Genomic DNA, 23,824 nt, shown 5'->3' on the forward strand with positions numbered 1-23,824 from the left:
CGCTCAACACCGGCTCTCCCAGATGAAACATTTGCTTCATCCGGAAAGACAAACTCTGAAATGTCAGCAGCAGACTTTCTAGTGATGTTTCCAGACCACCACTTAGGCTTCCAAAATGGAAGACACTGCAGGCAACATGACCGCAGGGTGCGCCAACTCATCAGCTATGCATTAGCTATTAATGCCATTATAGATAACCAGATGACTCAACCATGTGCGGAGAACAAAGATGCTCATTCTCTTCCTTAGCAAAGGGCAGGATTAGCTCTGGCAAAAGGGAGGACGGTGGCCGCTTCCCTGTTTAGAGCATTCTCCACAGCAGTGGCTACAGAAAAACTGTCTCAAGTGCAACGAGATTTGAACAATCACAAAGCCCTCCCACCATTAACCAAAGTCCAACCAGCCCTGGATTCTTAAAAACTGCTTTGGATGAGGAAGGGTTGCAAGTGTGAAAGAGGCCCCAATATCCCCAAGTTCCTTTCCCTCTTAAAAAAAAATTGTGGCAGTTGTTCAACTTCTCACTTGAATATACGCATACCTACATGTTTTCCATTAACTTCAGTGAAGGCAAAGTGTTACTTATGTTCACAAGAAACAGGACCTTATGGCCCCTGCAGGTGTGGGGGGGAGGGGCTACTCTTATGGTTTCCCACATCCCCTCCTGCATTTTGTCTTACCTATTTTCACCATAACGTTGAATGTTTCCATTCCCTCAATTAACTTCAATGCTACTTGCATATTAAATTCAAAGTACCCATTTTTTTTTATTTAGCTAGAAATACCCCAGAAAGAAACGTTCTCCCCCCTCCTTCCATTGAGCTTATGGGATAGGATACAAAATGGAAGGGGGGGGCACCTTATTGCTCCAGGAAAGCAGAAATCAGAATTAAAAAGCACCCCATGTAATTCTTAAGACCTTTATTAAGAGATGCTTGCAGTTTGACTTGAAAAAATCAGGTGTATATTTCATACAAATTAAAAATGAGGTTCTTAAAAATCCCAACTTGACCAGATATGAAACAATTTAAAAACCTTTAAAGGTGTATTGAGAAAAAACAGGCCTTTAAAAAACATGTTTGTCGCTCCCAAAAGGAGACTGCTTTAGGTAAAAATAATAAAAATCCCATGCTGCATAGATAATGCAGAGAGTTCGAGTTATCTGGTCAACAGCAAAAAGCAAGCACTTAAGGTCTTCAGTTCCAATTCTTCTGTTCATTTCTTATTGCTGGAATTTCATATTCTCTTTTATTTCATATTCTCTCTTCTTTGATGACTAAACTGAAAGAGAAAAGACCAAAAGAGACCATTATCTTAAGCACAATGGATGTGACCTTCCCTACGCACTGAAACCAGCAGCAGAAAAAAAATGGGTCTCTGGAACATCTTGCATGACCTCACCCCACCCCTGCAATATCTGCAAGTATGCAAATTTAGTTCTCTCAAAAAGTAGATAAAATAATTGCCAGTAGGGGCATATGGAAAGGGGATCATGGTGCTAGTGTCTCATCTTTGCCCTTGAGGGATTAAGACCAGGTTTACTCAACCAGGGTTTCGTGAAACCCTGGAGTTTCTTGGTGGCCCTGGAAGGGTTTCCTGAATGGCTTGGAGTTAATTATTTTTATATATTTTTTAAATCTGTTAAACATTCATCAGGCGATATGATTATATATCGTCAATGTTGACCCACCCACCCCTCCCAAAATAGCCAATGATGGGTCTTGGAGGGGGTGGGGAGGGTCATATACACAGCTACACTTCCCAGCCATATTCTGGACAATTGCGCCACTTCTGGGGTTTCTTGAAGCCTGAAGAATGTTTCTGGAGGTTCTCAAGGGTAAAAAAGTTGAGAAAGGCTAGATTAGACTTTTATGAGGAGAGAATTGTACATTCCTCTCTCAGTGTTGATGCTGCAGAATTTCTGAAATATACTTGCTGGTATAGATTTTACAACTGAGATGTAATTATTCAAAATTGGGCAAGAATCTTGGCCCTCTTCCCTGGGGGCTTCTGACCCTAACTTCCTAGTGAGGGAATAAGAAGTTTCTAGATATGAAAAGCTACTGGTGATTATACTAGGAGAGCCAAATGCCTGACCCTAAGCAAGCTTGTGGTTTCAATCTCGCTACAAATTGGGGTAGAACCCCCTGCCTAATTTATATTATTGATGCAAAGGAATACAAATGCAACATCCTTATCAACAGATGAAGCCATGGCAACTCTATTAAAAGCACTAAGTAACAGACTCTCTACCCTCCCTCAGTTTACAGCACGCACCCGGATGATGGTAGAGATGGTAAGCCGGTGTTTACTCAGCCCCGCCCTGCTCGGCCTCGGGAGCGGACGTGTTCTCAGCTGGTGGTTCGGCTGCCTTTGTCTCTTTGCCATCTTGTGGTTTAGGGTTTTCTGGGCGTCTGCGTCGGTAATTGAAGTTGCGGCGGTACCGACGTTGAGGTGGCTGCTGACCCTGGGCCTCATCACCCTGGTTCTCTTTGTCTTCTTCGTTGCCTTCCTCCCTGGGCTGTCGTTGGCGAGGAGGACCCCTGAAAAATCCAGCAAACCTTTAAGCACCTACCTCAGTCTCAAGGTTCTAGGGGAAAGCAAACCGGCGCTCGGTGTGTTTTTGAGGGAGCTCACCTGCGATAGCGTGGTCTGTAACCCCGATACATGTTCTGCCTGACAGGTCTGCCTTGTTCTCCTGCACCCTGGTTGTCAGCACCCTAAAAGGCAAGGAGGGAGGAGCTTTTCAAAATCCCATCTTCAGGGAACAGAAAAGCTGTATTACACACTTGCAGTCTGACCTAAAGACTTAAGCCAAACTTAAGTTGAATTGACTGAAGCACTGCTATTTGGCCTGTGTGTCAGGATGTCTATGTGGGAAAAAAGCAATTTAACTGCTCACAGGTGGGCACGGCATATTGTGCCTGTTTCTCAGAGATTAAAAAAATGTCTGGAGATTTCTGCTGTGTCAGGACATGATATTCATGCACCCAAAAAAACAAGAATACTTATTTCCATATAGAGGAATGCTGCCCCAAACTGATGGGTTTGGCGATTCAGGGCCCTGCACTTATACACAGTACAAGCCAAGCACTTGCCTCAGCAAGGAAATGGTAGGCACAAAGGATGTCCTCTAGCAAAGCATATTGGATAGAATGCTCAACCAATTTTACTTGCCTAAGCAAGGTTTTTCCATCCCACACTTGTACCCAGGATACTGAAATGTGTGCACATACTCTCCCCCTGCCCCCACCAGCCAAGCCACAAATGCAATTCATAGTTTCCTGCCAAGTTACCTCCACTATCTCTCCTTGCACAGGAGCATTGGAATACTGTGGTCGACGGCCGTAGGGCCGACGCATGTAGTAAGGCGGGTACCGCCTCCTGCGGTAGGGGCGGCGCTGTTGAGACTGGCCTTCTGGCAAACTCTCCGATCCTTCGTTCTTTTCTCCGCTCTCACTGTTTTGGTAATTTTGCTGGTAGTTGCGTGGAGGACCTCTGCGCCGTGGATATCGTCTGTACTGGTTACGGTCTGCCGCGTATTTACTGCCTTGCACTGGAACTCCACCAGGGCCTGTAACGTTGGCTGCCTCCGCTCCCTGAAAAAGAGACATCACAAAGCACTGTGAACTGCCAGCACATATTTATTTATTTGATTTCTTATCTGCAGCTCCAAGCAATGCTGGCTTGCAACAGGTTGCAACAATAAAGCAATGAATAATCCCTCATGCTAAAATTTTTACCCATCATGACAGTGACATTAACCCCACCTCCCTACTCAACAACCCCCATCTCCAGTGCCTCACGGTTTAATGTTGGGGTAGCCTCCTGACTTGTTACCCCAGCCTCAACCAAATGCCTGGCGGAAGAGCAAAAGCTCCATCAGGGCCTTTAGCTCTTCTGGGAGCTCTTTCCATCAGGACAGGGCCAGGACCAAGAAGTCCCTGTCCCTGGCCAGGCATACTTCTCATGGGACCACCAATAACTTTGCACCAGCAGAGCACAAAGGCAGTCTCTCAGGTATAGGCACAAACATCCATATTCCAAACCCCAAAAAGAAACACAAGTGATCATTTTAGAGGCATCTAATGCCTGGCCCAGACAGAAGCCAAAACTCAAAAGAGCAAAGTAGAGGCTGTTCAAGCTGAGGATAACTTGCTCACCTTTTCTCCTTCAACCACATCAAACTCCACAGTCTCTCCATCTCCCACGCTGCGAAGGTACTTCCTGGGGTTATTCTTCTTGATAGCAGTCTGTTGGCAAAACAGATTTAGACTTTCAGAATAAAGTAACCAAGTTTTAACACGTATGAAAATAGTTTTCTATATTGGCTACTGAACTGTATTTGAGAAGAGGGCAAGATGGAGATATATATATATATATACCCACAGGCTAAAATGTAAATAAGGATAATCTCTGACCTAAACTGTTCATTCACAAGGCAGCAACCCTGGATGGTATTTTCACTGCTTCAGAGCTCACAGACTCAGCCATCTGAAACAGCTGGGCTGTATGGGAAGCAGGTGCTGAGAGATGACATAGTTTTTGGGTCCCTTCCAGCCCTACAGGCTGTGTACCAGAGACATCAAGAGAGAAAAAACACAACGATATTCTAGTACTGTCTCTCATAAATCCACATAATACAGGGAAGTCATTATAGCAGCTCATACAGGTGCCATGTTAGCCCTCACTGATCAGACCCATAGGAGAAAACTCTGCTTTCCGAGCCTGTATTTTCAGCCAACCATGTGATCGCATGCGTTAAACTGACCTTCACAGTTTGCTTACTAAACGCTTTTCAGTGTCAATAGTAACAGCTGCACTCGGAGAGAAGTTATATAGTGCTGACAATGTTTTCCTGGTGCCCTGTCCCTGGACAAGCAAGTGCCACTAACCCTAATTTCACATTTAAGCCTCTGTGCAGCCCTAACACCCTAGTTCTTAAGAAATAGCAGAAGAGGGCTGCAGACCATTTCTGTGGGACCTGTACACATCTCCTTGGGATAAAAATTCTCAGGAGTTTTATGACAGGTTGCCTGTCAAACATTAATAACAGGTAGCAATAATCCAGGAATGAGTGATCTTAAATTCAAAATGGAGGCCTGGTCATGTGCATGACAAACGCCATTGCATGGGGGAAAGCAACAGCCCTAAAAAGCTTAAATTCAAGCAATACAAAGCAGCTGATTCAAATGGCAAGCTATTACAAAAAAAAAAAGGACACATAGTTCTGCTAGAGGACTTCATTTTTGCTTTCTCTTAAAACCACAGATGTGAACTCAGTTATGTGCTAAGGAAAAAGCAGACCAAAGGCTATCATTTGTTAGGCCCACAAGCACAATGGGGCAGCAGGAAAGGCAGCTAGCCAAGGACCACAGATCAAGGGTCCTTAAGATTAAGAACACATACAGCATACTGTGAGTATAGGTCTTCCAACAAGTGAACCAACCAACTCCCAACCCCTTCAGCCAAATCAAAACAGTCTCATTTCCCCAGAATCTGGCATATCTAGCTGTACAAGCAAATGGCCTCACCTGGTGGACAAACACATCTTCCTTGGTGTCATTCCTGCAGCAAAACAAAATATTTTTCAGTTCAGAAATCAAAGAAACAGCATTCTCCAACAAGGAGTGGTATTAATTTTGGACAGAGGCCAGCCTATGGCTTTGGGGCACTGCCAAGGACCAACTCATATATCACATCCCTCCTCCCATCCACGCCCATAACTTTCGCGGACTAAAAATACATGTAGCGCATAACCTTAGAAGGTTCATATTTCTTCCTGAAAACTGTAGTTCTGCAGGTAATCATCAAGCAATCTCATCTCAAAGAGTCAAAATACTTTTTGGACTCATGACAGCTCTGTCTTGCAGAAGCACTTTCATTAATATTTGATATTAACATCTTTAAAAAAAACCCACATAAATCTTACTTCTATTAAGGACACTTTCACAGCAAGGCAGACGCTATTCAAAAACAGCACAAAATATAAGCAGCTGGTATAGGTGCACCTCAAAGCATGAAATATAGCAACCAATATTTTCTGTATTGTATTCATTACACAGCTTAATACGGAATAGACTTTTGCAGGGAGAAACAGGTGAGAAGTGGCAAGAATAAGCACGCCCGTTTCCAGTAAAAGCTCTTATCATCCAGTGTATTGCAACAGCAGCATCTACTGACCAGTTTACAGCCACGCAATGGAAAGGCTGCAGGAAGGGCAGAGTTATTTCAACCCTATTTCTACCAAAAGATGAAGAGCCATAACCTTGTGCTAGGCATGGCAGTGGATCACAGGCATTTAAGAAATCAACTAACAAACCAAGCCAATTTAATGATCCAGCTGATCTAAACCTCCATTTTACCTATAGCATCTTTTAGTCTCTGCAGGTCTTTTTAATCACGCCGTTCATGTGATCACTTGGCCCTCCATGACAAATTCAAGGCATGCGTCTAAGAGGACCTCTTTGCTTATGTTTCTAGCTCAGTTCTTTTCCTCAATTGCTTGGCCCGAGATCAACACTGTGGATACTTGCCAAAAGAAGCCAAGAAGGGCCAATAGGAATGCCCTCACTGGTTTTAAAATTTATTTTATTTGTGGAATTTGTCATCAGCCCTATCTTTGGGAACTCAGGGCAGATGACCGTTTTGTGAGTCGAGACAATCCCTGCACAAAATTAGTTCACCTTAAAACAATATTAAAACACTTACTTTAAAATCACAAATTAACAGATATTAAAATCAACTGGAGGGTTATCTCTATGGGGTGGAATGTCATCCAGTGGGTAGAGAGACCAGCACAATTAGGTTACTTCTAACCTCAGCCACAGGCCTGGCAGAACAGCTCTGTCTTGCAAGTCCTGCAGAACTGCTGAAGGTCTGACAGGGCTTTGATGTCCTCTGGTAGAACATCCCACCAGGCCGGGGCCACGGCTGAGAAGGCTCTGGCTGAGGCCAGTTTGATCTCCCTAGTGCTGGTCTGCAATCTCCATGGCTAGTAAGAGTGCACAAAAAATATTTCTGCCATCAGCAGAAGGGGGAGGGGGAAGCAGCATTCCTTTTTCAAAGGCCCCACTGACTTTGCATACAGCAGCAGCCAGGGGAGAAGAAAAAGGTGCGTTGAAATTCAAACAACTTCCATCAAGGCATGCTGAAGTTCCAAGGTTAACGTGTGCAAGACCCTGCAAATGTCACACTGGAGCTGAGCCACCAAAGAAGTGTGAGATGGAGGAATGATTGCATTTCCGCTGGCGGCATGTCTTCCATCTGGCATGTGTCTTAGGAGATTAAAGAAACCGAGAGTCCTCGGGGCATCTCTCTAGGTTAGGCCTAATGACCTGCAATCTAATTAACAGTGTGCACTTGCGTCTCTTTTGAAACACAACTATGGCTAACCATTTAGGTGTTAATGTGAGCAATTTTTTTATATTATTGTGGGCTGGCAGAGGGTGTTTTGCTTTAATTTTCATCTGCTTGTTTTCTTAATTGAAATTCCGGTGCATTTAACATCTTTGTTCCAGGCTGTTTTATTTGTTTAATTTCAGCACTGCAGTCAGTTGGTATGTGTACCTTAACAAGCCAAACAAACCTGTACACACCAGTAGGTTGTGTCTATTCTGCCCAACCGTGCCTGAAGCCAGCAACAACTTGCTGTAATCCCTGGCTACTTATGTCCCCTCCATCCAACTGCAAGGCCTCTGAACTGCATCTTTTGCTTGGGACTGTAATACCCACAACCCAAGCTACAAATCAGATCAAGAACCTGAGCATCCCCTAAGCCTGGCTTTTCTACCATAATGGCTCCTTTAAGCTGTGCTCAACTGCCCTTTCAGAAAAACTGCTGCCTGGCCTACTACCTTTGCTACTTGTTCACACAACATTGGCAACTGCCAAATTCCACCTCATTGCCAGTGGCCAAGTTTGTCTGCTAATCAACTGCCAAGATGAATAATGCAAAAAAGCACATCAATAGCAGATTCAGATCTACACTGACTACACAGAGATAAAAAAGGTTAAACAAAATAAGTGGAGACACTGGCCCAAAAGGCCACCTAAGTGCCTTGATTCCACCTAGGCAATCATATTTTTTTTAAAAAAACACAAAAGACAAGCCTTTGGCACCATTAACTTCTCCTCACCTGTTGATGAAGCCATAGCCATTCCTTACGTTGAACCATTTCACTGTCCCCAAAACCTTCGTTGCTAAAAAAAAGAAAAAAGAAAATGCAGGTTAAGATGTGCAAGAGCTGACAAGGCATCACCATGTGCTTCCCCATATGGTGTAGAGGAGCCAGGTTTACACTTGACGCTGTTGGATTGCAACACCAAGAGGGCAACTTCCCTGGAAGAGCAAAAGTGAACTTCCATATTGTTTCCTACAGTATGCATTCACACAGCTGGTGCACAATAAGCAAGGAAGCCTCAGTTCATTAGGTGGCTTTAGGGAAGCCACTCTCTTGGGGGGGGGGGGGGAGAATGCTGCTCCAAAGGAGCTATTAAAAGAGTGCAGTAGCTAAGGGTTCTAAATTGTTCATCACTTGAGCTCATGAGGTCTAAGTTAAACTACTGTGCTTTCAAAACTATCCCCAATCACTGAAACATGGGAAACAGGCTTACCTGACAAGTTAGTTGGGAAAGCTATAGCACAAAAAAATTGTCAGGTAGGCCAGTGTTCCAGGGTTGGGGAAATAACCCCTAGTCTTGAAATTATCCTGTATAGGCTTAGGGCATGGGCACCTCTCCTAAGGACGATGGTTGACTATTTGGGACCAGTGTAGTCTGGTGTTATCAGCTGTGAGTAGGGTGGAGGAAGGGAAACAGATTAGTTTTGTCCGCCAGGAGGATTGTTGTTGTTTTATGGCGTTTTATCATTTTTGAGTGGTCAACAAATACCATAAATCAGGGGCTCATGGGAATTGTAGTCCATTGACATCTGGAGGGCCAGTTTGCCTACCCCTTCCATAAATAAACAAATGCTGCAATCCTGGGAAAATAATATTATCAATGCAGCAAAAAGCATTGGAATGTATGAAAAGGAAACAATTACATTAGTCTAAGGAACATGTTTTTTAAAGATGATGCAGGTACCAAACAAGCAAATATTCAAATTCTACTGAATTCCACTGGACTTGGTTCCCGATACACATGTTCACAACTGGAACTTTAGGAGCTTTATTCAAGCCTGCAAAATTATAGCCATATAAGCTCATTACTGATGCCAGTGGGCTTTACAAATCCTGATGCACTAAGCAAACAAGGGCAGAGGAGGCAAATAGCCTCCAGAAGGATTAATAACTGGTGAGGAAAATTAAATAAATAAAAACAATAAAAAACAATCCTTGGTATGGCTCCTTCCTACTATTTAATAGACTAAAACACACACCCCATTCACAGAGGATTTCACCCCCTCCCTTATTCACTGTAACCAGAAGCAGGGCCTTCTCTGCTACAGCCCCAGAATCTTTCTTCCTTTTATCCCTGCAATAACGATCACTTTTACTTCTTGGCTGTTCAGCTATGCATTTGAACTGCTGCCTTAAAAAGCAATCGCCTCTATTTTTGAAAACTCAGTGCAAACCTCGTCTAATGGGTGAAACTCCCTGGAGCCTCCAGAGCAGGAGTAGTCAACCTGTAGTCCCCCAGATGTTCATGGACATCTGGAGGACCACAGGTCGACTCCCCCTGCTCCAGAGAGCCGAAAGTTGTTGGGCTTTCCTGGCAGCCCTCAAAACCACGTGTCAACTCTACACCCGCAGGGCGCCATCATTTTTTTTTTTTTTTTACAGGCAGGCCAGGAATTGAAAGGGACAGAACCCCACAACGCAGGCCCCCGATCCGGACACCCGCACCCCGCCCTCCCACCCCCACATGGAGCCGACATCTTGGGCCGCCCCCTCGGCCACGCCCCCTCCTGCCCAGGCCTTCGCGGTCCCCCTCCCTTTTTTTTGCGACAGCAAAGGCGCGCACGCGTGCCACGGAAAAGCCGCCGGGGCACGCGCTCAGGCCGGCCCTAGCGGGGGAGATTAAGAGGCTGGCCGTTGAGAGAGGGGCCGCGCGCGCCCTTTCGCCAGCCAATCGGCGGGCAGCGAGGGGCGAGAGGCGCGTGAGGAGGAAAAGGCGAAGGGAGCGAGCCGCGAGCGCGCGCAGTGACCGCCAGGCGCGCGAGGCGAAAAAAAAGGGGGGGGGAGGCGCCCGCACGGCCCGCCAGCCACTCAGCCCCCAGCCAGGACGAGGCCCCGCCCCCTCCTCCTCGTCCCCCCGCCCGTCGTGCCTCGTTTTCTCTCTCGCTCGCGCTCCCCCCTCACCGATGACCTTCTTGTCCCCGCCGGCGGGGGGCGCCGCCGAGCCCAGGCCGCCGTTGGTGCCGTTGCCGCCTCCGCCGCCGCCTCCGCCGGTGCCGTTACTGGGCTTGGCGTCCGGGACGACGGGGGCCGCGGCCGCTGCCAGAGGCGCGGCGGCCGCGGCGGCCACCGCGACGGGTAGTGGGGCGGCGGCGGCGGGGGGCGCCTGGGTCTCGGCCTCGCTGCTCATGGCGACGGTGGCTGCCGGTGGACGGTGGTGGTGACTGGCTCACAGCAGCGGCGCCGCCGCCTCCTCCCGCGCGGTGTTGATGGTGACTCGGGGGCCGGCCGTTGGCGGGGGGGGCTGCTCCCTTACTCCGGGCTCGCTGGGCTCCGCTCTCCGCTCCCGATACCGATCGAACTGGCCACAATGGCGGCGCGCACTGGCTAGCCACCCCGCACGCACCGCCCACCCCGACGCGGCCATTGGCTGGCTAGGGCTGCCCGTCCGGGGGAGCGCGCGCCCATTGGCTGCGCGCCGCGCGCGGCGACGAGCTGGCGCTCCCGGTTGGGCCGCCGCTCCTGCCCGTCAACATCTCCGAGTGGCTATTGGCCGGCCGCCGATGTGCCCCGCCCTTTGTCCCCTCCCCTGTCTCCCCGCACCTTCAAGGCTTCCCTTTCTATCGCTCGGGCTTGGCTGTGCCTTCGGGGCTGCTGGAAGCGCATCCCTGATTGGCGGAGAGCCCCCTCTGTCCCCGCCCCCCCGAGGGAAGACCCAGCCAGGAAATGCCATCTCTCCTGACCGTAGATGGGGACCATGTGGCCGAAGGAGGCCAAGCCCAGCCACGCCAGGGACTTCCCCGAGCAGCCCCGCCGAGCGCCCCCCACCCCCGGGACCCGGGCCTGCCGTGCTTCGGCTGCACCCGAGCCCCCTCGTTGCCCTTCCTCCCGCCGGCAGACAAAGATGGCTCGGGTTCAGCACCTGCATTCGGCGGTGGTGGCTTTGTGAGCACTCCCCTCCGCTCGGCCCTTGCAGCTGCGGCCGAAGGCTCGTCCATTCGGCAAGGGGAATGACTTCCCGTTGGCAGTCCTGAGTCGCGTCCGCTCCCATGTGCGGAGGGACCTCTGAGCCTGTTGGATTGTCTGCCTGTCTGTGTTTTAATCGGGAGGGACTCTCCGGCGATTTCCCTTAATTCCCTTACCTACAGCTGGACGAGCCTGCATTCCAGCATGTGCTGTATCCAGTCAATTCATTGCTTTATTACTATGAGCATGCAGACATAGCCAAAATTACAGTGCTTTACCAAGTTCCGATGCATCCAATCGCGTCTGTTTATGGTAATCGGAGCTGCTTGGGGGGGGATCCACAGATCAGTTTAGCGGTGGAATGGGCTGCCTAAGGAGGTGGTGAGCTCCCGCACACAGGCAGTCTTCATGCAGCGGTCCTGCATTGAGCAGAGGATTGGACAAGCTGGCCTGTGTGGCCCCTTCCAACCCTACGATTCTATGTGTAAAGCATTGTTCCCAATGCTTGATACCCTTCAAGGGGCATATATGGTGACCAACCCCCGGGGAGGGCCTGGAGAGCTCCCAGAACTGCAACCGATCTTCACATAACCCTTCCCCTGAAGAAAATGGCTGCTTTGTGTTACATTCCAAGGGGATCCCTCCCCAAACCATGCCACTCCCAAATCCTCAGGAATTTCCCATGCCTGGAGGCATCCCATGGATTGACCTTGGGTAGCTCCTAGTGTGTTCCATCACTACAGCGTGCCCTCTAGATTTCCACCCCTAAAGCTATTTATTTTATATTGCATCACCAAGGAACTCATGATATGCATGGTTATCCCCCACTGCCTGCTTAGGCCTTGCAGAGTGCCCTTACTGCAAGATGGTCACAAGCTCAGAAACATCTTGTCACTTTTGGGGAGCAGGGACTGAAGCCCAGATATCTCCATTTTAAGCCCCACACTAGCTGCTGTGCCCCCAAAAACTGTGTTTTGGGCCACTGATTATTCTGTATGGTAATTGACAGTCTTAGCTTTCTATTTCTAAGAGGTGGAGCACATGAACAAGTTATTTTAAGCTAGTCTGGCTGAAGCGGGATTTAAAATTTCCAAAGCGTATTCTTCTACCAAACTGTATTAACAATCCTTAAGCATGACAGGCTATGGATTTATTGTATGAACAGAAGCAGTGATGCCAAAAACGAGCTTTCCTGTTCCGTGAGAAGCCCTGGGGCTCATCTTGCGCAAGCTTGAGGGAAATCCCAGTGAATTAATTATACTCCTGCTTTGTCTCTTTATCACTTGCAACACTCCCTGAATCACCTTACCCATCCCTTCTGGAAGCTCCTCCTCTCATTTTCCCTGCCCTTTTTTTCCTGACCTCTGAGATATCCGCCTCACTAACAATGCAGAACAGTGCTCTTCCTCCACCACTACGGCCGTTCACATCAATGGGTTTAGAAAGGTGCAACTTTGCCCCCCTTCCCCGAGACATCCTGAAGTTCTGCTTGCTTCATCTCTGGCCCTTCTCTCCCTCAGCTTCTCATGCCTGGAACTGCCTAGTAGCAGCAGCAACCAACAACTGCCAAAAGGAACTGCGTGTTGGGAGTTTTGTGGGAAACCTGGTCAGAGATTGTGAGAAAGAGGACTTTGAGCTAGATCAATCTCAGGACCGAAATAGAATCGCAGCAAGGGTACAAGGCCGTAGCGTCCACCCTTCAAAGCAGCCATTTCTGCCAGAGGAACCCATTTGTGTAGCGGGGAGATCAATTGTAAGAGTGGGAGGTGCCACTGGAGGCTGGCAACCCCAGGGCCAATCCATCTGGGCTTCATTTTCTTCATGTAAATGGCACTCCCGTTTTTTCTCTCTAAACCCATCTTTGGATCTGAGGTCTAGTCTTATCTCCCAACTGAAGCCACTTTACCATGCATCCTCCCCTCCCCTCCCTCCTCCTCTAAATTGTGTCAAGTCCTTCTCCACCCCACCCCTTTGCACAGGCACAGCTGTTTAAGTACATTTATACAACGAGGTTCCTTTTTTTTTGTAGCCCCAATGAGACAAGGGAAATGAGTAAACACAAGCTGTGATGAACAGGAAGGGATTACAAAAAGGAGGCCCTCCTGGTGGGGATTCGGAAGGGGTGACCATGGCTGGGCCTCCTCCAGAAGATGTCTGCGCAAGACACCGATCACAGTCTTTGGCCTAAGTCCCTTGCATACTTAATTCCATGCATGCAAGCCTCTTGCACAAAAAAACAAGCATCGGATGGACGTGCTGGCAGGGGCTCGTGGGAATTGTAGTCCATGGACATCTGGAGAGCCAGTTTGGCCACCCTTGCTCTAAAGCCACAAAGATGGCCATGACACTTTACATGGTCTTTCCCAATCACCGTGCATTATCTTGTGGGACCCTCCCTAAAGCACACCTCCCCTATCGTGGGAGATGGGGAGACAGAATTAAGATCCGTAGCTGGGGCAATTATGGAATATTTTAACTGGTTTCCTACTTATAATTTTAATATGTGAACTGACCCGAGTGAACAGCTTGTGGCAGGGAAAAGTCACCTCTGCCAAGGTTACAGTGCAGTCTCCACCAAGCGAAGTGCTGACAGGTGTAGATATGCTCACTCTACAGCATATTTTGCATTTCCCCCAGCCTGGGCTGCCATTTAATTCTCAACACCTGGCGTCCTTGGACTTGTTGAGCCATCCGTACGCCAAAGCACCCACCCCTGTGGCCAAATCAAAGCTGCTTCTGATGTCCATCCAAGCTCATCAGGTCATGCACTTTTCCCACCCTGTCCCCTGCCTTTTGCAGCCCTGTGGACCCTGCAGCTAGCCTGGGAGAGATCGCGGTGGCTGGATCCTGCTGGTAAGACCGAACAGAGGCCCAGAAAAACTTCTCTAGCGGATGGCAAGCACATGCTGCTGGAATGACAGGTGCTTAAAAAAAAAAAACCTTTTTTATTTACAATGGCAGAAACGACTGAGGTGTGAGATGTGGGCTGGATGAAGCATGAAGGGGGGTAGGAAAGGAGCGGCTGGAAGGTTTCGGTGGTCCAAGTTGAAAAGGGAAACTCCTGGAAGCAGGAAAAGGAGAGAATCAGCCATAAAACCACAGAAGCCGCCTGGCACATATCTAGTGTCATCTCGTGCATAATGTGCCTCTGAGCTTCTGTCCTGCCGAGGTCTCCAAGGATCAGCAGCCAGGAGAACAAGTGAGTTTGTAACTAGGCATTCGTTCAGTTCACCTGCTGCTCCTTCTGTTGCGTAGCCAGTGGTTCCCTGTTAGTTATCACTGCGTCTATTCTGCACTGAATTTTGTTAATGAAGGCAGTGTAGTGCTACAGTAACCCCAGGCAACAGCCACTGAATTCAGCAACAACCCTTGAATTCAGCACAATTCATGCATAGCTGTATGATGTAGTATTTTCTGCAATGCAAATTAATTTTCATAAATATTTTTTCCCTCCCTGCTAGGGGCAAAGAGCTACTCCAGAGTCTGAATTCCCACCTGCTGATTGCTGGAAAACTTGCTTGACAACTCTGGCTTTCAGACTTGGCCAGGTAGAGTGTTGCTGATATGACATTCCCCCATAGGGGCTAGAAACTTGCTTTTAAAAACATGCAGAATCTTAGGAAGCTGCCGTCTGCACCCAGCTGTGCTCTTCAATGAAGTGACAACATACACAAAGTCATGCATACCCTGTCCATGTAATCCGTCCCACCCAGCCCCACATCCCACCTACTTCCCAACCCCCCTCCACTCCCATTTTGCACCCTTCCCTCCCCACAAGCAGAAGAACCTTTTCTCCAGGCTGCTACTGCTTTCGCCACACAGGGGGATGGAGGTGCATGGTGCATACCTGACAGTCCACTGCCTACATCTCACCACACTGAGCAATCACCACAGGCAGCTTAGGTTTGTTGTTTGGACCAGTGGGTACATTCTGAGGGGGCAAAAAGAGGCCTGGTTAGTCTGTCCCTAGCAGAGCTCTTCATCTGCAAGTTATAGGATAAAAGATGATACATCTGGAGAGCCATCTTGGTGCAGGAGTTAAGAGTGGTGGCCTCTGATCTGGAGAGATGGGTTTGATTCCCCACTCCTCCACTTGCAACCAGCTGGGTGACCTTGGGCTTGTCACAGTCTTGTTAGAGCTGTTCTCACAGCAGTTCTGTCAGAGCTCTCTCAGCCGCACCTACCTGACAGGGTGTGTGTTGTGGGGGAGTGGAAGGGAAGGCAATGATAAGCCGCTTCCTTCAGGTAGTGAAAAGTGAGGTATAAAACTAACTCTTCTACATGCAGGTTCTACAGCTATCGTGCACCTTCTGTGGACTTGACACTCATATGCCGCCCCAAAATAAAATACTTACTTCGATTTTTCTCATGACAAGCAGCCCATCAACTATTTTACCTGCCAGGTTAAAAAAAAGAGAGTGATTTCACTATGCCATAACGCAGCAAAAGTTAAAGTCAAAGATCCACAAGCCAGAGGGCAGGGAGGTGTGGAGCATAAAATGGTCCATCTTCCCAAGAGCTGGGGCCTGGGAGAGTCCCGGCATTTCCTGAATCCACAGCTGGAGGATTCCCTCCAGAAACCTAACACAAGTGGTATGTGCCTCAGAATCCACCCTAGATTCCAAAGGATTCTGGAACTCCTTTCAAAGAGGCGACTGGAGGTAATTCTAGCCTTGTACAACTATGGTATTTTTTTTTCAAAAGCAGGGTGTGATACATTGCACCAGAAGCCACTCTCTCCACCCATGGCCTGAGCCCTAAAGATGCCCACTCACCGAAGACAACGTGCTTCCCGTCCAGCCAGTCACACTTGGAACAGGTGATGAAGAACTGGCATCCGTTGGTGCTCGGGCCGCTGTTTGCCTGGCGGGAAACACGCATGCAAATCAGGGGGAGAGAAATCGCCTCTTGGCCTTGAGAATGCCTGCGTCCACACCCACACTCTCACAATTGGGGGGGGGGGCAGAAGGGAAATGCAGAGGGAGGCTTTGCTGCTGACCACCTCAGGCCAGTCACTCCCTCCCTGCCTAGGGGAAAGCTATGATGGAGAGAATCACGTTGGCAGCCCTGGACTCTGTGGAGGAAGGGTGGGACAGCAAAGAAACAGAAATGGCAAGGGGGCTCTTGGGCATCTGCCAAAAAAGCAATTTATGTTATACCCTATTCAGTGCTCATAACAACCCTGCAAGGTAGGTTAGGCGGAGGAAATGGGACTGACCAAGGGCCACCTAGCAAGCTTCATGGCAGAGCAGGGATTTGAACCTGGGCCACCCAGACCATAGTCCTGCACTCTAACCACTACACCATGCCAGCTCTTGGTCTATCGGCATCTGAACTCTGCCATCAAGCCTGAGCAACTGAAGCTTATAGAAGGAGAAAAAAAGATACAGAAAGGGATTCTGGGCAATTTCAAGCAGGGCAGTTCACAGATTCCCCACCTGCAATTCCGCACTTGTTCTCGCGGGCCAGATTACCAGAACCTCTTAACGCGGCCCAAACGAGGCCAAGATCAGCCCGAAGGAAGCACCATCTGTACCCCGAGACCAAATTTAATCAAGCGCCTTCTCGTTCAGAAGCTTAAGTTCTGAGTAATTGCTCCCGAGCCTGGCCGAGGATGAAGCCTGGCCAACAAATTATCTCACCGAGCTGAAGGATTAAGACATGGTCTTCTCCACTGGAGCGCTCTGCCATCGCCTCCCTCTCTCAAAGCCCCTCCGCCTCATTTTCCGCAGCCAGCTTCCCACGGGGCAGTGATTCCTCTGCCCTCCCCATGACCCTCCGTTAACCTAAGCAGTGCTGTGCTAAGATTCCTACGTATCCTTCGTTATCACTGGAAGCATCCCCAGCCACAGGAGAAGGCCATGGTAGCACCTGAATCCCAATTTAACTCCAAAAAGCTCAGCAAGTAGTCCAGGGGGAAAGTGCACTGTACCACTGACTCTCGAGCATGACGGGGGATTTGAACCTTCAGCGCCTTGGCCCCACGCTGTAGCTCCATGTGTGGGGTTTTCCAGTACAAAAGTCGAGTCGAGGCTGCCCGCCTGCTACTGATGTTCCATCTCTTTTTAAGCCACGCGGTTCAACTCGCCAACTTTGCCCATGACCCCGTCCCACTATTAAGCCAGGGTGGGCTGTTCCGACGCAGCTGCATTCGCTGTGGGACTTACCATAGATAACAGTCCCGGAGCCGAGTGTTTTAGCTTGAAGTTCTCATCAGCAAAAGGACCCCGATATATGCTGGCCACTCCAGTCCCATCCCCCTGTTTGAAGAAAGAGGCAGGTATGCAATTCAACCTTCCCAAGCGAAGAGCACCCAGAGGATAGGCGCAAGCTGGGGGAGTGAGCAGCCAGGTGGCAAATGAAGCCCAGTGTCGGTAAGTGGAAAGTGATGGTCATTGAAACAAAAAAAATCCCAACTTTTAGAGTAGGCTAGCAGAATCTGAACTGGCTGAGACTGGGCACAGGAATAAACTGTTTTAAAAGGAGGATTTATGAAGGATAACTCTATCCATGGCTACTAACCACGGTGACGAAAGGGATCTCCCATATTCAGGGGCAGTCGACCTCTGAATCCCAGTGCCAGGAGGCAACATCAGGAGTAAGCCTCAACCTCTGTTTCCTGTGGTTGGACCTCCAGAGGAATCGGCTGAGACAGGAAGTGGGGCTAGATGGGCCGCTGATCTGGTCTGACAGGGCTCCTCTTGTAATAATCACTTTATTTGTATAGGCTGCCCTTCCCAGTTAGTTCAGGGTGGCATGTACAACAGGCATGTACGTGTAATAATGTCACATACATAAAGAACATACTTTCTCATATCCTAATGAATGGCCGAGCTCTCCTCCCTCTTCAGAAGGACAACCGATAGATTTGCTCCTTTCCTAAAGATGGCCTGAAGAAGCTACCGGATATGGCTCCCTTTCCCCAGCTTAATTATCGAGCTGGCCCAAGCACTTCATCTCTACGCCCAAGGCCGTTCCGTGCTTTAGGCAGAACAAAATGATAAAAACCCTGGACTTTGATCTGCAAGTGGGAAAAGAGTCATTATTTGAAATGAAAAACCCTGCCCAAGCCCTCCCATAAAAACTAGATTCAAACTGTAATAAACTTTATAAAGTCTAAAGGCTGTGCCCAGACCATCCACATCCTGTAACCAGGACATATGTATGAAGATTAATTTATTCTGCTTTAGGTAAACTCTGGGAGATGGATACAGAAAGCTGCCTTATACTGAAAACGGACGCTCGGTCCATCAATCAGTACTGCCTACTCAGACTGGCAGCGGCATATCAGCATCTGAGGCAGAGGTCTTTCTCATTGCCCACTGCCTGGTCTTTTTAAACTGGAGATGCTGGGGATTGAACTTGGGACCTTCTGCATGCCAAGTAGGTGCAGAAGGTCCCAAGTTCAATCTGCCACTGAGCCATCCGAAGGAGTCTCAAAGCGGCTTACAATTTCCTCTCCGCACAACAGAGTGAGGGAGGTGAGGCTGAGAGAGCCCTGAGAGAACTGCTCGGTCAGCTCTATCAGTGCTATGGCGATCCCAAGGTCACCCAGATGGCTGCATGTGGGGGAGCGGGGAATTGAGCCCGACTCACCAGATCAGAAGTCTGCGCTCCTAACCCCTACACCAAGCTCATCTTAGGGACAAGAAAGACTGAAAGTCTTCCGCCCCCACTCAAAAGAAACTTTCAGGTAAGGTCCCCATATTTCTATCCCTTCTCTTCTCAGAGACTGTTCCACCAGGTGCTGTTCAGTTCCTTTGCAGCATAACCCTTCCTGAGATTCTGATGCAGCTGACGTGCCCCTCCTGTCACATTATTATGCTTTTACAAAATGCATATCTATCACCTTGCTACATTGACTAAGGATTAAAGGCTCTAAAGCAATCAGCGCAGCCCGGAACAAGAAAATAAACCCGGTGAGATCAGCCAAGCAAGAGTGAGTTTGTTGTTTCAGGCAGAACCTGTACGATATGTCACTGGGTTGGAAGGAAGGAGGGGACAAATGCCCTTGAGAGGGCAAACTGTTAAGTGCATGAAACCGATAAAAAATGCTAAAGGGTGTTAAGGAGCTGATGTTCAATTCTGGGAGCGGGCTTCGCTTACACAAAGAGAAAAGGCCACGCGTTGAGCAAACAGCAGAAGGGCACCTCGTGAGAAAGCGTACAGGGCACCTGTGTCACAAGGCTGATAAAGCCCGAGACTGTTTTGCATCACCTGCAAATTGTCCCAGAAGGCTTAAAATATATATTATTTGTATTTCAGGCAAGATTAAGAGGGCGTCTGCAGCTTGTCCTGGCCTCCCCCTGTGCCAGGCTCTCTTGAGTTTCTCTTTGTAACTTCCCTTGGGTGGTACTTTTCAAGTTTTCTGCATTCCAGGGACAGTCTCCTTACAGCCGTCCTGCCAGCCCTGCGCGTCGCACAGCATTCTGGGATGCCTTTGGGGGTTCCCAGGCACATCTTAGGGATTGGAGGAGGGGGCAAGGTCTGACAGGCCACCCTGTGACTCACGTGTCCTGAAAATCTATGCTCCTTCCAGCCGTGCACAGGAAGAGTTTGGATAAGGCAGCCCTTGGGGCAATTGTTTAGTTCTGGAAATGGACTTAGGGAAAGAGAAAAGACCCCATGTTGGGCAAGCAAGAAAAGGACACCTGCCTTGTGGGGCTCTAAGCTCAGGCTGTTGCCAAACGTCTTGCTGAAACACACAGTTGGAAATGCGCTTTCGGGTCTGGGTGGGAACGTCCCAGATTAGCAAGGCCCCTGCTCCACCTTTCCACTGCAGCCTTCCTCGGTCATGGACAGTGAGAGACAGGAGCTGGAGGAAGGGAGAGAAGCTACAGAGGTTCCAGGCACAAGTGCCATACCTCAGTTGCCTTCAAATGCAGCAAAGAAGAACAAAAGTGACTACCTACGTTTACAAAGTCACCGCCTTGGATCATGAAATCCTTGATAACCCTTAAAAAGAAAAAAGGGGGAGAGTGGGATTGAGAACCTTGAAAATTATTTTACATAGACCTGGTATCCATCTTTAATCCCATTAAGAATGCACCCGCTTTTCATTTCTCTTTCGCCTTCCGTGTATTAAAATAAAAGGAAGCTGCAGGTTCAGTGGAGAACCTTCGGTCTGGTCCACAATTAGGTCCGGTCCCAACCTGCCTGCCGAAGACGGCTGGGGTAACACAGGTGCAGAGTGGCTCCCTTCTCCGGAAGGCCAGTGGATTGCCTGCCCTTCAATGACCTTGCAAGTGGTCAGATAGCCAAGCTGCCTTCGCTGACCCCAGGCTGCTCCCTGCAGGTCATGTGGCGTAACTGCCAGCACCACGGGGAACAAAGTCTCTTGCCTCTGAAGGGGCAGAAGGCGACTATGCCAACGGCTTGTGAAGCTGCCTGGGTTTGCCACTTGGCCAGTGAGGCCAGTGCTGCAAGACAGGCTGGGCTGTCCTTTGAAAAATGTGAATTTCCTGCATTCTGGACTAGAAGGAGGTCCCTTCCAACTCTATGATTCTATGACACTTGTCCCTGGCCACACACATTCTCACATTATGAACGCTACTTCCCTCTATCTGGTACTGCTGGCTTAAAGGGCCGTTACAGGCTCAGGAAAGGGCTATAGGTTGAAATCCAAAGGAACCATACCTGTGGAAAGTGCTGCCTTTGTAACCGATGGGAACGCCATCTTTCCTAGAACACAGAAAAAAAGATGCTGGGAATTGGGGCATATCTGAGGTTTGGCATCCTTACACTAACAGAACAAAGTGGGGCAGGTGCTCCTGGGTCAGGCTTGGCCACTGGTCAGAAGAAACAGAAGCTGTGATCTTGTGGAACTCAGCCTGTGTCACCAGTTTTCCAGCTTGCTGTTTTTTTGTGAGATCAACGTACCTGAATTCACCGGTACAAAACTGCCTGACAGGGAGAGAAGAAAAAGAAAAAAAGACAAATAGCTGTTAAATCTATTCAGTGACTGATTGAGGGCGCTTGAACTATTTGGGCAAAAGCAATCATGGGGGCTCCAAAACTGAGAAGGGGCAAGCATGTTACAGCTTTGGGGAGCAGTATTGCCACAAATAACCCCCAAAGGAAAGGAATCCAAGAGAACTGAACCCACAAATCAGCAAAACGTTTTTCAAGCAGGCTACCTGCAAAAGCAGAGCAGCCAGCAAGACTAGAGAAAACTGTCTTCCTGTCCCGTTTTTGTCGTTGTGTTTTGCTGTCAGGTCACAGACAACTTATGGTGACTTCAAAGCATTTTCAAGGCAAGAGACATTCAGAGGTGGTTGGCCACTGCCTGCTTGGGATTCCCTGGAGGTCTCCCATCCAAATACTAGCCCGCATCAATGCTGCTTAGCTTCTCAGATCTGACGAGATTGGGCTGGCCTGAGATATTTGGGTTTGGTTTGTTCTGGCTTTAATTGGAATTTTTTAAAACAATGATTGTACGCCGCCTGGAAACAAAAAGAAGGGTGGAGCAGGCATGTTTTAATAAATATATGGTCAGCAGTTGAAGTTTCTCAAGGCATGGGAGTAAATTGTATTTTGTCTAGCCTCTTTTAAAGGGACAGGATGCTTTTTTCCTTTAGCTCGCTATTTTTCTCTTGTTGACCCGGGGCGGGGTCCAGTGAGGTGCTGGCTGCAGCTCTGTCTTCCTTGGACACCCGCTGCCTGAGCATGTGCAAATAACAAAGGGAAGAGAGCACCCTCCTGTCCCTTCTCAGATGATCCTCTGACTTGATCCTGAAACCACTTTAAGGATTGCGGGGTGCACAAGGAAGAGAATCAGCCTCCACTTCCTTTTCTCAAGTAAGCCTTGGCCCTGGAGACAGAGGAGTGGCATGAACCAGAACACTCTGAGCAGAAGGAGAGCTGGGAACTGGGTACCAGCCGTCAGGAGACCAGGTTCAGCCTGGGAGCTGCCACTTGCTAACCAATGCGCTTGCATGCTGGGAGATAAAATTCCTGAATTTATTGCCACCCTGCTACCAGCCCTGCCAACGGGCACTGCGTGTCATGCCAGGGTGGTGAGCAAACCAGTCTAACCAGTGGCTGCTGGATTTCCCATATGACATGTGTGTGGCTTTTAAGACGGGAGATAAAGGAAACCACTGCCAAGATGTTAGATTGGGGAAAAAATCAAAGACTGTCACCATTTAACCAAACAAATTAGACACAGTTCAGCCATCTAAAATGAACCTTTTGGGAAGCAGGAAAATAGTGGGAATCTAGTCATGTATTTTACAACCCCAAACTGATCACTGACACCTAACAATCATCATTACTCCTTATTTTCTTGTATGGTAATTTCAGTTTTCTGTGCAGTTAGGATGCCTTACATTCCTACAAAGCAGCATAAACGCTGCACACCTTGCTGCCTCCCTAAGTGCTCTTTCTTTAAGCCCACGTCTTTAGAAACTGGAAGCCAGAACAAAACCCACAGAGGGAGACTCCTCACAGGAGCTATTCACGTTTCAGAGAGGTAAAAGTGATCATGATTTATTAAATTAAAAACCACGCATAGCCCAACTGGTCCTCCACCATAGGTTTCTGGGATGGGTGTCAATTACAAGCCTTCTCTTAACATCGAGCCGCTCTACCCCCTCGCGTCTCTATGGCGCCAGACCTCAAACGCTTAGGACCGCACAGACAAGTGGCTCCCGGCATACTTCCGCTTTCCAACGGAAGCGCGGCCATGATTTCCCTGCGGACGCTCTATGCCTGCCCCTCTATGATACAAGCGTTCAGGCGGCAGGGAAGGTTTTGCCTCCGGAAGCGCCGATGTCGGCCAGGCTTCGTGCGTCTCTATGGTTCTCCCCTCCCCCAGCGCCGCATGGCTGCCTACCTGAAATTCTCCGCCGTCTTGGGCACCACGTCGGCGAAGAGCTCCACCTTCATGCGGCCGACCTCCTGGGCGAGAGCGGAATGTCAGACCCGCGCCTTCCTCGCCGCCCCCCGCCCGCCCCCTCCCTCCCTCCCTCCCTCCAGGCGCCTACCTGGCCGCCGATGGTGATGTCGAAAAACACCACCGGATTGTTGGGATTGGACGCCAGCACCGCCATGGTGACCAACTCTGACCCGGAAGGCGAGTCTCGCGCGCCCCTAGGGACGCCCACGGGTGTTGGCGTCACTTCCGGTCCAGCCAGCCACCGCGGGCTCATGGGAATTATAGTCCCTGAGCATATGGAGAGCCATAGTTTGGCCACCCCATCATTCCAAATTGAAAGCGGCCATTGTAAAAGGAAGAGGCTGTTCTTCTGTCCCTGTTGCTTCTCTTCTTTTTAGTTTGGTCTCACCCTTTAGGGAAGGGGATATAAGGAAACACACCTTCCCTCCTCACTTTCGTATTATACTTTCTCTTAACAACCAACCTCCAAGCCACCAGTGAACAGGATGCTAACCACCAAGTACCATCAAAACAGCTGTACAAAACAAACAAAAATACCCAAAGAACATTTACTGGACATGGGCCTCTCCAGGTGGTTGCAGTGCCATTCTGGATCTCTGCATTGAATGCTCTTGCTGTAGAGCCC

General features: G+C 49.0%; 2 protein-coding genes and 1 long non-coding RNA gene across 4 annotated transcripts; 1 reads left to right on the forward strand and 2 right to left on the reverse strand.

Moving 5' to 3' along the window:
* Positions 1-903: 903 nt before the first annotated feature.
* Positions 904-10,699, reverse strand: YBX1 (Y-box binding protein 1). 2 transcript variants are annotated; one of them, XM_077312119.1, is made up of 8 exons: positions 10,302-10,699; positions 8,136-8,199; positions 5,532-5,565; positions 4,161-4,250; positions 3,294-3,596; positions 2,635-2,717; positions 2,275-2,540; positions 904-1,278 (listed from the first exon to the last, which is right to left on the reverse strand). In XM_077312119.1, the coding sequence occupies exons 1-7, from the start codon at positions 10,525-10,527 to the stop codon at positions 2,306-2,308; spliced, it is 1,035 nt and encodes a 344-aa protein (XP_077168234.1). In that variant the 5' UTR covers positions 10,528-10,699; the 3' UTR covers positions 904-1,278; positions 2,275-2,305. The 2 variants fall into 2 exon arrangements, with proteins under 2 accessions (XP_077168234.1, XP_077168233.1); XM_077312118.1 differs by having other exon boundaries at positions 2,275-2,558.
* A 52-nt stretch (positions 10,700-10,751) lies between these two features.
* On the forward strand, positions 10,752-15,952 carry LOC143824650 (uncharacterized). The gene is made up of 4 exons (XR_013226817.1): positions 10,752-10,889; positions 14,103-14,224; positions 14,765-14,851; positions 15,591-15,952. It is a non-coding gene; the product is annotated as an uncharacterized LOC143824650 (long non-coding RNA).
* Positions 14,229-23,403, reverse strand: PPIH (peptidylprolyl isomerase H). The gene is made up of 10 exons (XM_077312121.1): positions 23,288-23,403; positions 23,137-23,201; positions 21,183-21,206; positions 20,940-20,984; positions 20,216-20,258; positions 17,471-17,563; positions 16,079-16,166; positions 15,659-15,699; positions 15,151-15,234; positions 14,229-14,364 (listed from the first exon to the last, which is right to left on the reverse strand). Exons 1-9 carry the CDS (start codon positions 23,351-23,353, stop codon positions 15,166-15,168), a joined length of 534 nt encoding a protein of 177 aa, XP_077168236.1. The 5' UTR covers positions 23,354-23,403; the 3' UTR covers positions 14,229-14,364; positions 15,151-15,165.
* Positions 23,404-23,824: the final 421 nt, after the last annotated feature.

Source organism: Paroedura picta, chromosome 15, assembly GCF_049243985.1.
Source record: "Paroedura picta isolate Pp20150507F chromosome 15, Ppicta_v3.0, whole genome shotgun sequence".
Taxonomy (NCBI): Eukaryota; Metazoa; Chordata; class Lepidosauria; order Squamata; family Gekkonidae; genus Paroedura; species Paroedura picta.